The 13,470-nt window shown below is 50.7% G+C and overlaps 4 protein-coding genes across 5 annotated transcripts; 3 read left to right on the top strand and 1 right to left on the bottom strand.

Moving 5' to 3' along the window:
* Window positions 1-1,922: 1,922 nt before the first annotated feature.
* On the top strand, window positions 1,923-6,602 carry LOC108165470 (cuticle protein 21.3). 2 transcript variants are annotated; one of them, XM_017301524.2, is made up of 5 exons: window positions 1,923-2,021; window positions 3,476-3,734; window positions 3,871-4,242; window positions 5,550-5,649; window positions 5,782-6,602. In XM_017301524.2, the coding sequence occupies exons 1-5, from the start codon at window positions 2,010-2,012 to the stop codon at window positions 5,849-5,851; spliced, it is 813 nt and encodes a 270-aa protein (XP_017157013.1). In that variant the 5' UTR covers window positions 1,923-2,009; the 3' UTR covers window positions 5,852-6,602. The 2 variants fall into 2 exon arrangements, with proteins under 2 accessions (XP_017157013.1, XP_017157020.1); XM_017301531.2 differs by lacking the exon at window positions 3,871-4,242.
* Window positions 6,603-9,325: 2,723 nt separating this feature from the next.
* LOC108165145 (transcription factor kayak) lies at window positions 9,326-10,706 on the bottom strand. The gene is made up of 2 exons (XM_017301213.2): window positions 10,467-10,706; window positions 9,326-10,333 (listed from the first exon to the last, which is right to left on the bottom strand). The coding sequence occupies exons 1-2, from the start codon at window positions 10,509-10,511 to the stop codon at window positions 9,452-9,454; spliced, it is 927 nt and encodes a 308-aa protein (XP_017156702.1). The 5' UTR covers window positions 10,512-10,706; the 3' UTR covers window positions 9,326-9,451.
* A 148-nt stretch (window positions 10,707-10,854) lies between these two features.
* LOC108165146 lies at window positions 10,855-11,609 on the top strand. Its single transcript, XM_017301214.2, has one exon. The coding sequence runs from the start codon at window positions 10,879-10,881 to the stop codon at window positions 11,536-11,538; it is 660 nt and encodes a 219-aa protein (XP_017156703.1). The 5' UTR covers window positions 10,855-10,878; the 3' UTR covers window positions 11,539-11,609.
* A 184-nt stretch (window positions 11,610-11,793) lies between these two features.
* On the top strand, window positions 11,794-12,200 carry LOC108159096. The gene has a single exon (XM_033398527.1). The coding sequence runs from the start codon at window positions 11,852-11,854 to the stop codon at window positions 12,167-12,169; it is 318 nt and encodes a 105-aa protein (XP_033254418.1). The 5' UTR covers window positions 11,794-11,851; the 3' UTR covers window positions 12,170-12,200.
* The last annotated feature ends 1,270 nt before the right edge of the window (window positions 12,201-13,470 follow it).

Here is a 13,470-nt window from a genome sequence, read left to right as displayed (position 1 = left end):
AAGCTCGCAGATTGTGACGCTTGTCATTGTCATTGTGTGTGTGGTGATGGTGTTTGTGTTGGTGGGGGCTATGAGGTGTTTGCGGATAGGAGGGGAAGGAGCGTAATTGAAATATCGCACCATTACACAATGGAACAACAGAAACAGCTGAACGGAAGAGATGCAGAGGGGAAGAGAGGGATGAAGGAGCAGATGAGGGAGAACATCCACAATGACAATCAATGACTGGCGTTGCATTGGTCGCTCAATGTCAGGCCCGAGCTCCACTCCCACTCTCCAACTCAATGTTTCCCATTGTTGGCAATGCTGAAGCAAGTGGCGCCATCTTGAAGGTCGCTTACTGCACTCGTCCTTTTTCGGGACAGCAGCAGCAGCAGCTTCTGGGTGCTTCCTTTGGAGGTCGCAGAATGCAAGCAATTTCGCAGCATCGCCTTGGTTACGAAATCTCTTTGTTTGCGCTTAGTTTTGATCCGCCGTGGGGCACGCAGTGAGGCAGGCAGTCGGCTCCACCGTCTCCATCAGTCTCTACCAGTCTAGACTCTCTGGTCATCCACCAACAATGGGTAATGGGTGCCACGCATACACATTGCATAATAACTGTGGCCCACTGTCGCTGGTCGCCTCTGGCCTGTCTCTTTCCCGCATCACGACAACGCACATAGTGCGCATAAATTGCATGCGACCCACAAAAATTGTTAGCCAGGCAACACACACACCGGCAACAGCAACAGCAACAAAACAAGCAAAATGGCATATATCACCAATCACAAATCAAACTCTCGCGAAAAAACAGGCCTCCTAACACTGAATGGAGCCCCACTTTGCCGACATTCGAAAGCGAAACCAAACCCAGTCCCTGCTCCGAGCTCCAAGCTCCAAGCTTCAAACTTCAAACTCCTAGCTTCAGCTCCAAGCTCTGGCCTGGCTCTTACTACTATATGACTCCAATCTCTAACTTCAACTCCAACGCTGGCTGGCTGCCCAATTTCCGCGCCCATTTGGCGGCGGTTGCGTGAGAACCAAAACAAAAACCCAAAAAGAACGCTGCGTTTGTGTATTAAGACTAGGAGATACCCATTACGTCAGAGCGATATCTGGTGAATTATAGCTATGCATGGGTCTCCCCACTGAGATGTAGAGGATGGAGATGGTGGACTGTTGATTCGGAGCCAGAACAAACAAAGGAGCTGCTCCACATCTCTCGACCTTACCGTACTCCATATTGGTACTTTGTGGTCTACGCGTAATTTAAAAAAGTTAAAATAAAATATGTCCGCAGGCTGGGCCAAAAAATGCTCAGAGGGGAGGATAGGGGGCGGCAGACTGGGTACGGGGGATTGAGACCATTAATAAAGCACTTGACAAGAGCCGCGCGAACGATACGAGGAATGGAAATGGAAATGGGAACAAGGCAAGTTATGGAAGCAGACTCTACTCGACTCCGCTCGACGACCCAGTCCTCAATTCTCCATCCGTCCATCCAGTGGCTCAGTGACCATCCATGGGGTTAGAGCTCACCTTGTTCGTTGGCATTTCCTTCTGCCGCATTCGCCACAAGACACACCAGAAACACTGCCGTTTGGACAACTTCGGACAAATTTCCAATTAAACAATCGATGATGTGAAGTGATTTCGATTAAATCGAAAGGCGATCGAACTGCAGCGGCTGTAGGGGTTGTAGGGGCTGCAGAAGACTGTGTACGTATACCCCGGCCGCGCCTGAGTTGTGTGCTCTGTCTTGGCCTGCTGCCTGCTTTGCCAACTGCGGGGCAAACCCGTTCTCTTGACTGCAGCCGCCACCACCACCACCACTGATTGCCCGTGTTGCACCATATTTCGAGAGCAGAGTGAGGGGGCTTTTCCATCACTCAAATTCGTATAAATAGGCCCAAAGAACGGCGAACCGAAACAGTTGCCGAGACGCAGCCCAGACCGCAGTTGCAATCCAAATAAAACCGATTGAAACGTATTTTTTTGCCACTCTTTATTGGACGTTTAACAAGCTCAAAATGGCTTTCAAGGTGCGTGTGGCAAGTGTGTGCAAGTGTGTTTGTGGCAAGCAGTATTTAAGTTGCCTTCAAAGGATCCCATTGGTACGGGGACATGACAAAGGAGCTTAGGAGATACAGCCACCGATCCGTTGCAGCATCAGCACCAGCAGTTGTTATCCTTTCAAATGTTACATCTTTGGCTCCAGTCCTCTCCAGTTTCCGACACTTATCTCCGGCGGAAAGGAGGCCCCAATGTCGTCAGCCACAGCGAGTTATCATGCCAGATTCGCAGAACTGGCAGTACACTTTACCTTTGTGGCTTTTGCTTGGATCCTCCACGACAGGATAACAACGTTTGACTTGCTGCTGCAGCGGACAGGAAGGAGCTCTAGTGAAACGGATTGTTTCATGCAAACCTGGCATTTACCATCTGGCATCTGCTACACTCCTTTGTTCTCTGGCAGTTCCCTCGCAGTTGCCTGCAATCTTCCTTTTCCCGACCTCACTTGCAATGCAATTGCATTTCTATTTCAATTTCCATTAAAATTGGTGGCCAAGGCAACCCACTGGTACACGATAACGAGAACGACACCCAAAGCCAGAACCAGAGCCAGTGCCAGTGCTAGAACGCATGATAGACGCAGCTAATTACGAGTGCGACTCTCCGGGCCAAGGTCAGGTCAGGCCAAACCTGACCTGGCTGTCCACTGCCAGAGCAGGTGCACAGCCAGCATGCAGAGTAGGCTGTGGGCACAGCTTAGAGCGCAGTTCCATGGCATCCCAAAGGGCATTCTCTCGCCCACGTCCTGAATGCGTTCAACAGAAGTGGAGGAGTGAAGTCCTAAGTCCAGAGTGACAAATAAGTCAAGATAAATATAGAATATAGCAGGTCATCCAAGCCTCCCATCCCATTCCCTTCAACTTTATGAAAAGTTGTTTATTTTTATACAATTAATGAATGGCGCAGGCATTAAGCACTTTCCACAGCTCCAATTCACAAGTGCTGCCCAGTGCTGCCCACATGGTGCTAAAAGTACTCTAATGCTATTCAATGTACATATGTAATAAGAATGCTTTACTATTACTTGGAATACCCAGAGAGTACAGCCAGTGAGAGCCAGTTCTTTGTTTATTTATAGTTCTGTTTGGTATCTTGCACCAATTACATCCTGTCTCCCAATGCAATAACTGCCTCTAACTGATACTAGAGGCAGTCTTTGTGGGTCCTTCGACACAGTCAGAGACATCTCAGTCCCCTCCTTCAAGGTCATGCCACCCCGCATCCGTCTATCCATATCTTTCTTCTTGTCTTCTTGTTCTACTCAACTACTTTACAAAACTTAATTAAAAGTTTACTCGTCTGCAATTTCCTGCTGCGCTGCTGCTGCTGCTCCCAAAATAAACACAGGACTCTTTTCCCCTGAAAAATATGGAAAAGCAAGTTCTTTCGTTCATTGGCTTTCATGGCTTTCACTCCATTCCAGGTTATTCTCTGTGTGGCCGCAATGGCGATCGCCTGCGCCCAGGCCAAGCCCGGCGGACCCGCCGCCTACTCGATCAGCGCCCCCAGCGTAGACCACGCCTCCGTGGGCAACACACAGGAGCACACGGTGAAGGGACACTACGGCCAGTCCTCACAATCGGACTACGCCAGCCAGGTGCAGACGGCCCACTCTCAGTCACATGTTCAGCGTTCGAGCATCAGCAACGACGCTGGCTTGGCCCCAGCGGCCCATTATGCAGGTAAGCCTCATCCTGTCAAGGATATTGTCCGTCAAGTACCAAATAACGAGCACCAAGCACCAAGCACCAAGCACCACACGATCCACTCCATCCCCCTAGTGCACGTAGTTTAATGTTAACCCCAAACCGAATCTAGCTCCCGCGACTCACGCCATCGCCGCCCCCGCTATTGGCGCCTCGTACGCCTTGGGAGTGGGGCACACGGCCCCTGCCCAGATCCAGGGCCTGGCCTACGCGAGTCACGGCTATGCCGCCGCCCCAACCGTGGCCTACGGCGGCCACTACGGCCCTCAGTACGGTGGCGGCCATTATGCAGCCACGGCCCCGGCCCTGCAGCTCTCGGGAGTGGCAGTGGGACACTATGGACACATCGGACACCTGGGCCTGGGCGCAGGTCTCGGCTATGGGTATGGCGGATATAGCTCCGGTCCGGCCCTGTCGCATGGCTACGCTCAGGTTGCCGCCGCTCCCGCTCAAGTTGTGAAGTATGCCGCCACTCCAGCCTACGGTAGGTGCAAGCCCGGATGCTGATGTTGCCCCTTCACCAATCCCCCGCTAACTTCCGCACCCTCCGCTGCACTCTCTCCGCACTGTCACTGCTTCCGTAGTAATTTGTGAGCGATGTTCAACTAATTTTACAAAAAGTTTTCGACTCTAAAATGCCACAGCCGCCATGCTGCCATGCACCCATCGGGGGTAGCTATCGATAATGCAATGGGGATATGGGGGAAATGGGACAGAGAAAAGTTATCTTCTGCCGGACTGTACTGCGGAAATTTATTGTGTTTTCGCCTCTCCGCCAAGTGCACTTGGCAAAAACAAACTCTAGGGGCGCGAAGAAAATACTAAGCGAAAATTTTGCTCCACTGGACAACAGGCGATGAGTGGGATGAAATAATGTTATAGAGCACCCACGTAGAGAATACTCAAAAGAAACAAAAGTCGAAAATGATCGACAAAAATCATCCCAGCGATCGATTTGATCAAAGGCTTTATCGCTTGACAGGCATGACAGGCAACAGGGATGCGACTCCCCCCTCTTGCATGACAGTCAACTCGCTATTGGAGGAGTCAATCGATTCAGCTGCCCGCCACCGTTCCACACACAAACAAGACACAGGATAAACTGTTTTTGTCCGTCAGCTATCGATTTGTCTTGCTAGAAACAGATAGGGCATGTGCGGCGCGAGGCACTGGGAGGGACTGACAGGAGGCCCAAAGCTCGGCCATGTAATCAATCATTCATTGCCCAATTGTCCGGGGTCCTCGCTGGCCCACTTCTTTAAAGCCGTCAGCCGTCAAACACCAGTTTGGAGTCAAAGTCTCCTAGTGGCCGCCTTTCACTGCCAAAAAAATGCACTCGTCTGCATGGTGTCCCGGCAGATTCGGAATGTCCAAGTGTAAGCCATGGGCGAGTCTCCTGTGTCTGTGTGTGTGCGCCACTTGATTGATGTTATCTTGTCGGTTGATTGCTTAGGTACCACACTCCGAGGACAGCTGTGAAATGTGTGTGGAAATGAACCTGGACTCCGGTTCTTGCGGTTGCCGTGGACAACCCCAAAGCAGGAGGACAGGACAGTATTGTCCAAGCAGAGAAAGGACTCTCTGGCCCGATGCTAATTTGGGCAAGCTCCTGCTTAACTCTTACTCCGCATTTCTCTCTTCTTTTCTCTTTCCCTCTCCCTCTCCCTCTCCTTCTTTCTCTGTTCTCTGTAGCTATATATTTCCATATATTTTTACTCTGTTTTTCCCCTCTTTGAGTGTATTTATGCTAACGTTCTGTCACCATATTTTGATCCTGTTCCCCGTATATAGCTCCTGGCATTATTGGACACGGCTACGCCCCCGCTGCGTACGCTGCACCTGCCTACGCTGCACCCGCCTATGCTACGCACCTGGGTGGCCCAGTGTTGAAGTGAGTAATGAGAAATTACGGAGTCGTTATTAATAGCGCCCCCCTAGAACCTACACCATTCTCGGACAGATGGACAAATATAATCGCACGCTCATCTCTCTTCTTCTCTCTTTCTCTCTCTGTCCCTCCCAGAGCCGCCGTTGCCGCACCCGCCCTGGTACACACATCGGTCTCCGGACACGGCATTCACTACGGCTACTAGGAAGGTTTCTCCGTGACCTGCACCCTGAACCTGTACCTGTACCAGTACCAGTCCCAGTACCCCCACCATTGTCACCATAAGCTCCAGTTCCAGCTCCTGCTTCTGCTCCCTCCGCCCGGACATGCATTCGTCCATCCAGAAAAGCATGCAACTAACGAACCAACGGATCCATCTGTCGCCCCGTCCTTGTCTCTGTCCCTGTCCCTGGCGCAGGCTAATAATAATAATAATAATAATAGGAACAATAATACTCAGAGCGTGTCGCCGGATCCGGCTCCAACTACGACTCGGGGTCCCGCTGTTCCACTCTTCCAGTACGGCTGTAAATAATGCCTTGGTGTAACTCGACTTAATTAAAACTCGATTTGTGCACCGCAGAACGGCAGTGAGCCAGTGAAAAGTGCGGAAGAATGGGGAACAGTGACCGACCCAAGTGAACTGTGACTGTGACACGATGCAACGTTGCCGATTTTCACCGAAAAGTACGCCGCAATCCTCTGAGAGAGGGGATCCCTGGTCCCTGGTTCCTGGCACGCTCCGCGTTTTTTATTATTATTATTATGTTGTTTTTAGCTCCAGGGCTTAAGCTCTACGGGGAAAGGACCCCATCTCCAACTCCAAACACCCCCCCAATGCTGCCCTGTATACTGTATGTGTTTTTTTTTATCGCGGTTGAATTTACGTTGTATTTAAACTTATTTTGTAAACTGAAACGAAATGAAAGTGGAAAAAATAAACCCATTGTTACTGACGACTCCCTCTATATGCGTTCGGGTGTGGTATGTCGACCTGTCGTTATATGATATATGATACAGACCTTGCATATATCGTCCCTCTATTTTGGGGAGCTGTTCTGAGATTTATTCGCCACGCCCCAGTTGATCAACGGATACTTTATGGCTCAAAACACGACATCGCATCCCCCGCGAGCCCTTGAACATACATAACTCTGGATAAACTCTGGACATATGTACTCGTACACGTACAGTGGGCTCCATGACAGTCAGAAGCATCGACTGCACTCCAGTTTGAATTCAAGCACTTACAGCTGCAAGACGCACTGTCCATCCACATCCGTCCATTCCCATACATATACATCTTTTGCGGATTTTAAGCCCCCGAAATGAAAAGTGCAAAGTGCAAGGGCCCTTAAAAGCCCAAAAACCCATTTACGTCACTCGCATATGGCCCAAAGTCGATATCCCATCCGTTTATTTTGGTCTTTGCTCAAAATACCCGCAGGCGCAGGAGGGTAGGAGGAGGTTGGAGGAGCACTTCTATGGCATTCAAAATGTCACTTGGTTTGAGTCGAAGTCTGTTCGCACTTCGACTCCAAGGACTCCCCATTGGACTATTCTACCACATTAATAATCGTAAAATACAATGCTCATCACTTTAAGCCGACAATACCCATCTAGCTCCTACTTTACGTACTATTTGATGTACTACTTTCTTCTTCAACTAATTTTACATTATCCTTGTTGGAAGTGGCGCAACATTTCCATCGATGCATTGCTGCTTCCTTGTTTTGGGGTCTGTTTCCAATCTGTTCTTAACATAATTCCTGTTTTATCAGGTTTAGGCCCACTGTGTTGGTTTTTAATTTGCTGGCCTACGAGAGGGAGGGTCCTTGAGGAATCTGCAACTGACTCGAGAAGTTGCAGGCTCCTTCTGTTCCATTTAGGGGAAAGTTTTTCTAATTATCCCGCTAATAACGAAGCTGGGCTTCGTCGAAAGGGGAGCTCATATTTTTGGCTCTGCGATTGATGCTGAAGTTGAAGAGGCAGTTGCAAGCTTGTTGCTGCCTTAAGCCGGGGGCAAGCAGTAGAGTCCAGAGGCATGCAACGGCCGTCATGGTGGTGGCACTATTTGCTCAAGCCCCTTCTGCCATTGTCCATTATCCTGGCCTTCTCCTCTCGTTTGGGGAAATGAACAGGATGCGGTCCTACGCATACATCCCACATACAGATGCACAGATACAATCACTCACACATGTCTGCACACACGTGGGTCTATTTTGTAACTGTATTTGCTTTGCGTCCCATTCGGCTAGTTTTCCATTTCCATTTTGTTTTCTTTTTTCGGCTCCGTTTCCTCTTCAATTTGTTGTTGTCTGTCCGTTTGTCGACACATCGGTCGACACCAAAATGGGAATTTTCCATGCAAATAAGTCGAGGGGAGAGCTGGGAAAATCAGTGTCTGGCTTTCAGGCTCTCACTCTCATTCTGTGCCAAATGGCGATGGGTTTTTCCAATTAATATTCATCCGACGAAGGGATTGCGGACCTCTAATTGAATTACTTTCAAATGTTACCATCCAGGGTGAACAAGACTTCAATATTTGTATTATTTCTTGCCTTGGGTCGCCTTATGGTCGGCCAGGTCAGTCGTCCTTTGTATCCATCCCTATTTATGTTGTTCGCGTGGCTTTGTCAGCGGGTTTATTTTTTCCCTCGTCCTTTTCCCCTCTACTTTTATAATGCAATTGTCGTGTTTTTGGCTCTGGGTCCCACTGTTCCTTCAGCTGTTTCTTGGCAGCAGTATTTCTTGGCGTTCGCTTCGACTTACAGTTTACATTGGCAGATGCAGAGCGCAGATGCGCCCAGAGCGATGCCGTCCTTGGTAGCAGGTGGCCAGAGGAATCCTCAAGGACGTTTCGCTAATGCCATTCATGGTGATGAGGGAGATGCAACTCTGGAAGCCACATCCTTCGTTCACCCACCTGTTGGTCAGCGAGTGTGCAGGGATTGCATAAACCGAATGCATAATGCTCCCTGGGGTGTGGCCTGGGGTACCCGACAAAAATTCGATGCAGATTTAAATGCAGATAGTGGCTTCTCTCAGATACACATGTGGCAAACACTCGAATGATGCAAACCAATCCCTCTACGAGAGGTCTTTATATGTCCAGTCCTTGACATCCCTCTGGGGGTACCCAAGGCGATTGCCATCCATTGTATCCTTTGAATTCTTTCACTGCCTCCCACCCCCACCATCACCAAAGCCGGCAGCAGAAAAGGCTTTGCTTTGCCATGCATTTCCATAGATATTGTATCTATTAATAGAGCCACCTTCCGCTTTCCCACACCAGATACCAAATTGTGGTGGTGAGCTGATAAATGGGACCATTGAAGCTCCAATGCGATTATAAACTCTACAGCCACTCTCAATGGGAACAAGCAATCTGTTTTCATCCCCAAGCCACACAGTAACCCAGCCACCCATCCATCGAAGGTGGGCAGAAGTTGGTGGTGGAGATTGGTGATGAGAACGGGGGAAGAGCGAGAGTTCGATGATGCTTCGTGGTGGCAGATGATAGTCCACAATATCGTGCGGCGATGTTCTCGTTCCGTGTCATTCAGAGATCGATAAAATCACACATACGACACGCGCTCCAACCCTCATTCGTGACTCCTATTCTCTCTGAGCAGAGACCCCAACCAGAGATCCGACCCCTCGTAAACAGAGATTTCTGATTTCATAACTTCTAACCATTTTTGCACTTGTTCACTTTGAATTTTAACAAAAAATAGAGCCTTAATAGGATGAAAAAAAAACTTAAGAGAGAGGCGGATCCTGTCGCTCCTCCTGCTCCTGCTGACTAGAAATTGTAGTTAAGATTGCCACTGCTGAAGCTCACGTGGGAAACGTCCGACGAAGGCTGGAACGATGGAGAACCTAGTACGGAGGACATTGGGACGGCCATTCCGTAGCTCTGGGTGGTTGTTGGGGCCAGTTGGCTGCTGGCAAACTGCTGTTGTTGTTCGCGCAGCACGTCCTGCTGCTGCTGCTGCAGGAAGCCCATGTGCTGCTGGGTCGAGTAGAAGTCGCCACCCGAGCCGGGAGGGACAACACCTCGGCCTCCTCCTGATCCTGAGTAGATGTCGCCCGCTGAGTAGGCGGCACGAACGCCCTGTCCTTGAGCACCTCCCTGGCTGACGGAGAAACGCCCAGCCTGCTGCTGCAGACCGTTGGAGCCGAACTGCGGACGACGATAGACGAAACGCGATCCAGCGGCTCCTGCGGCATCTGGTTGGGTCTGTGGCAGGGCCTGGGACTGGGACTGGCCCTGGCCAGGGGCTTGGGGCTGTCCGATCGACATGTCCGGATAGAAGTGGTAGAGCTTCTGGAGCAGCTGTTGTTGCTGCTGCTCAAACTCCACTCGCTGGCGCTGGTAGTCAATGAAGGCAGCCTGCATCTGGTCAGCATAGGTGGGCACGGGGGCGCGCTGTCCTGCGGCAGCCACGTCGGGAGCTGCCACTCCAGGCTGTGCAAGAAGTTGCTGCTGTTGCTGCAGCAGCTGCTGGGCCTGAAGTTGTTGCTGCTGTTGCAGCAGCTGATGCTGCTGCTGGGGAGTGGATACAGCAGATGTCTTGAGCTTGCCCCCACGCCCAGCTGGCACGCGTCCTGGAGCCTGCTGCTGATACACAGACGAATATTGAGGTCCTGCTGCCGAAAAGCCAGGGAATGGAGTAGGATTTCGCTGTTGAAAGAGAAAGCGAAAGAAAGAAAGGGAGAAATGGGAGACGAGTTAGAAGTGTCTTTGAAAGAACTGAGCACAGTGAGCCGCGATGTTCACCTCTATCCTAACGCATTGAGACCTAAAGAAGTCTTACCAGTCTCTCGCCATGGCTTTGTGCACGGGCTTTGTGTGATCTCATTTTTCGCTGATGAAAGGATCCCACTGCTGAACAACTGAAGTGCAGATATGCGGATTGTTGCCGAAGGAACGACCTAATTGGTGGCCAGTTCAAATGTTTCAAATTCAAAATCTAAAATCTAAAAAATTATATTTTGAGAGCAAAAATTACAACTACACCGAACCGATACGCACTGACGAAGCGAACAAATGAAACTAAATCAGATGTTAGATGTCAAATGGATACCCCAATGAGCCCCTGACAGCTTTATGTACCTGGAACCGTTAATCGGAAGCCTACTGAGATCTCGTATCCCAATCGTATTGCTCACGCGATGCCAGCCGCCTTAAAAGCAGGGAGTGGACCGTGGAGTTGTCACAGTGGAGAGATGAGGTCTCAGGTGATTGGATTGCTCGTCGGACTGGGTCTGGGTCTGGCTTGGGGTCGACCGCAGAGCCCCTTCGATAATTTGGCGCTGGGCGCCATGAACGTGGCCGCCAATATAGCCGAGGCCGTGCAGGGAGGAGCTGCCATCAATCGGGACTTGAACTTCGATAATCCCTTAATGACCGTGCACTCGAAGACGGCCGCGGGCTTTGGGGATGCCATGCGGCAGCCTTCAGGCGGCGACTCCTCCGAGTCCGAAGAGCGAAGGAGACGGAGGAAAAGACGGAGCTTACGCCGGACCAAGCGGATCAAGCGCGCGCCCTGTCACTGGAAAATGTCAATGACCACCGAAGCTGCCGGCGACGATGAGGTGGAGGCGCGCAAGAAACGGGCCCGCAAGCGAGCCGCCAACAACGCCTCCAGATCTCGCATTACTCTCAAGAAAATCACCAAGAAGAGCACCAAGAAGAAGCTCCTTCGAAGGAGACGACAGATGCCCTCGGAGGGAGCTGGCGGCGGACAGCAGCAGGCAGCGGCGACCCTCGGCGACCGCCTCAAAGTCATGTGGCTCTCCCTTGTGGACAACGTAACGGATGTGGTGCAGCAGATGCGTCAAAAGATATCCAGTGCGGCAGGAGCAGCCAGTGCCGGTGGCAACTAGGTGGGAACCCCACCAAAAGTGTTTTTTTTTTTCGTCTTGCATATAAGTCTAATAAAAGTAAATGGAAACCAGATCTAAGTGGAAATCATGAGCAGCTCCAGGGAGGGAGGGAATCGGGTAATTCATGGCATGACACTACCATGATATTATCGGATACCATGGGACATGGGTCACGCTTTCCACTTCCGGCCCAAAGCATGAGAAGCATTTGAACATTAACGTGGAGCGCCTGATCAGAGGTCAATCTACAATCTGCACGCTTATCTCAGTACAAAAGCGGGTATTGAGCGACTATAATTCAACAGTTGGCCAAATGACTTCCGCACTCATCTACGCGCTTACTCTGATATTCGTGCTGGTTGCGGCCAATGGTGAACGGGCGGCAGTAGATGAGCTCGACATGGACTACTCCAACGAGTACGACGATGTGCGGCCCCATCTGTTGTACCCGGACGAGTCGCGGCTGGACAGGCAAATCAGCAATGCTGCTCGGGACTTCGAGCAGGGTATCAGCAATGCCTGGCAGTCGATAGTGGATTCAGTCCGCACATATTTCGAGGAGCTCAAGAATTTCTTCAGCGATGGACGCGAGCCCAATGCCGCCAACGAAGTATTCTCCATGGATGCATAGCATCTAATCTGGTTGCTTTTGACTGAATAAAGTTTTGTAGAATACATGGGAATATGATCTTATTGGGGGAATGTACTCCAACAGAGGTCGGGGTGTACGTAAATTGGTTATTTCGTTAATGAAACACCTATCTTTTTTCGCCCTAAGCGAAATAATTGCCTCACATGCAACACAAGAGTGAACGACGGCCATTGTGCCATGATATCTGCACTACATTTATCTGAATCTACGAATCCGAACAGGAAATACTTCGAAGAGGAAGCTGCATCAGCGATGCAACCGAGTAATTAAGAGATACCGATTCCCACCTCGCGCGCTAGTTGGATTTGTTGTTCGCAAAACATGCTTAAATATACCGCTGGCCTCAAAGCAGCTTCCATTTCCATTGCTGAATCGAATCCATTATGATGACACTCCGTCTGACTCTGTTGCTGGCTGGTTGGTGGCTGTTGGTGGCCTGCACTGCCGCTCGACCACAGGTTAGGCGACGAGAACCCAAGGGGAAATATTCTAAGCTATTCTAACCTACTTCTAACTTCGACAGGATCTGGGCACTGGCATGGCACTGGCCATGGGGCAGGTGAAGCAGCTGATGGAGACTGGCGGTGGTGCGCGCCAGCAGCAAAGCGTTGAGGTTCTGGGCCAGAGGGTGGACGGAGCTTTGAGCCTGGGCTTTGGCGAAGCCATGAACCTGCCTCTGTCTGGCTAAATGGGGAAACCAGAAATCTCTAGCACTTGCAGATGATATGCTAGATTCCATTGTAAAATGGTGAAATATATGTTCGACTTCCAGCACTCGACTTACCAGTTGCTCCTCCTGCTGTGGCTGAAGCTGTGCCTGTTCCTGTTCTTGTGCCTGTGTCTGGAGCTGCTCCTGCTCCTGCTTAGCCGCTCCGTAGTAACGGGTGAATGTCTGCTGCAACTCCGGCGTCTTCACGCTGTAAGAGTTCGTGTTGGCATCCGTGTGGAAGGAGACCTGCGCCTGGCAAGCTTCCTGCTGGCCGGCCAGGACTAGGCCAGCCATTATCAAGGCCACTGCAAGCATGTCCGCGGGAGAATGATTTACGGACGAGCACTAATTGTAATTGGTTCTACTCGAAGCTCGTGCTCTCCGTTGCCACGTGCGGCTCGTTATCGGCTGCTTATCGGAGTACGCGACACGGCGAAAAGCGACTATGAATGTGCAGCGCCCGCCGTCTGCCCCAGCATTATATATAGTGCCCCAGCGGTTCGATTAACCAATTCTTCAGCGACTGTCAGCGACTGTCAGCGACTGTCAGCGACTCTCTCTTCCCCCTCGC

Source organism: Drosophila miranda, chromosome XL (genome assembly GCF_003369915.1).
Source record: "Drosophila miranda strain MSH22 chromosome XL, D.miranda_PacBio2.1, whole genome shotgun sequence".
NCBI lineage: Eukaryota > Metazoa > Arthropoda > Insecta > Diptera > Drosophilidae > Drosophila > Drosophila miranda.
The sequence above is the reverse complement of the archived record's forward strand: the minus strand, read 5'-3'. Positions and strand labels throughout refer to the sequence as shown.

Bases quoted from the DNA above. Each gene is read 5' to 3' on its own strand.
- LOC108165146 (XM_017301214.2), top strand. From the start codon at position 10,879: ATGAGGTCTCAGGTGATTGGATTGCTCGTCGGACTGGGTCTGGGTCTG.
- LOC108165470 (XM_017301524.2), top strand. The intron at 4,243-5,549 runs GTAGGTGCAAGC...CCCCGTATATAG, and splicing joins TGCCGCCACTCCAGCCTACG to CTCCTGGCATTATTGGACAC. The intron at 5,650-5,781 runs GTGAGTAATGAG...TGTCCCTCCCAG, and splicing joins CTGGGTGGCCCAGTGTTGAA to AGCCGCCGTTGCCGCACCCG.
- LOC108165145 (XM_017301213.2), bottom strand. From the start codon at position 10,511: ATGAGATCACACAAAGCCCGTGCACAAAGCCATGGCGAGAGACTG. The intron at 10,334-10,466 runs GTAAGACTTCTT...CTCTTTCAACAG, and splicing joins AAAGCCATGGCGAGAGACTG to CGAAATCCTACTCCATTCCC.
- LOC108159096 (XM_033398527.1), top strand. From the start codon at position 11,852: ATGACTTCCGCACTCATCTACGCGCTTACTCTGATATTCGTGCTGGTT.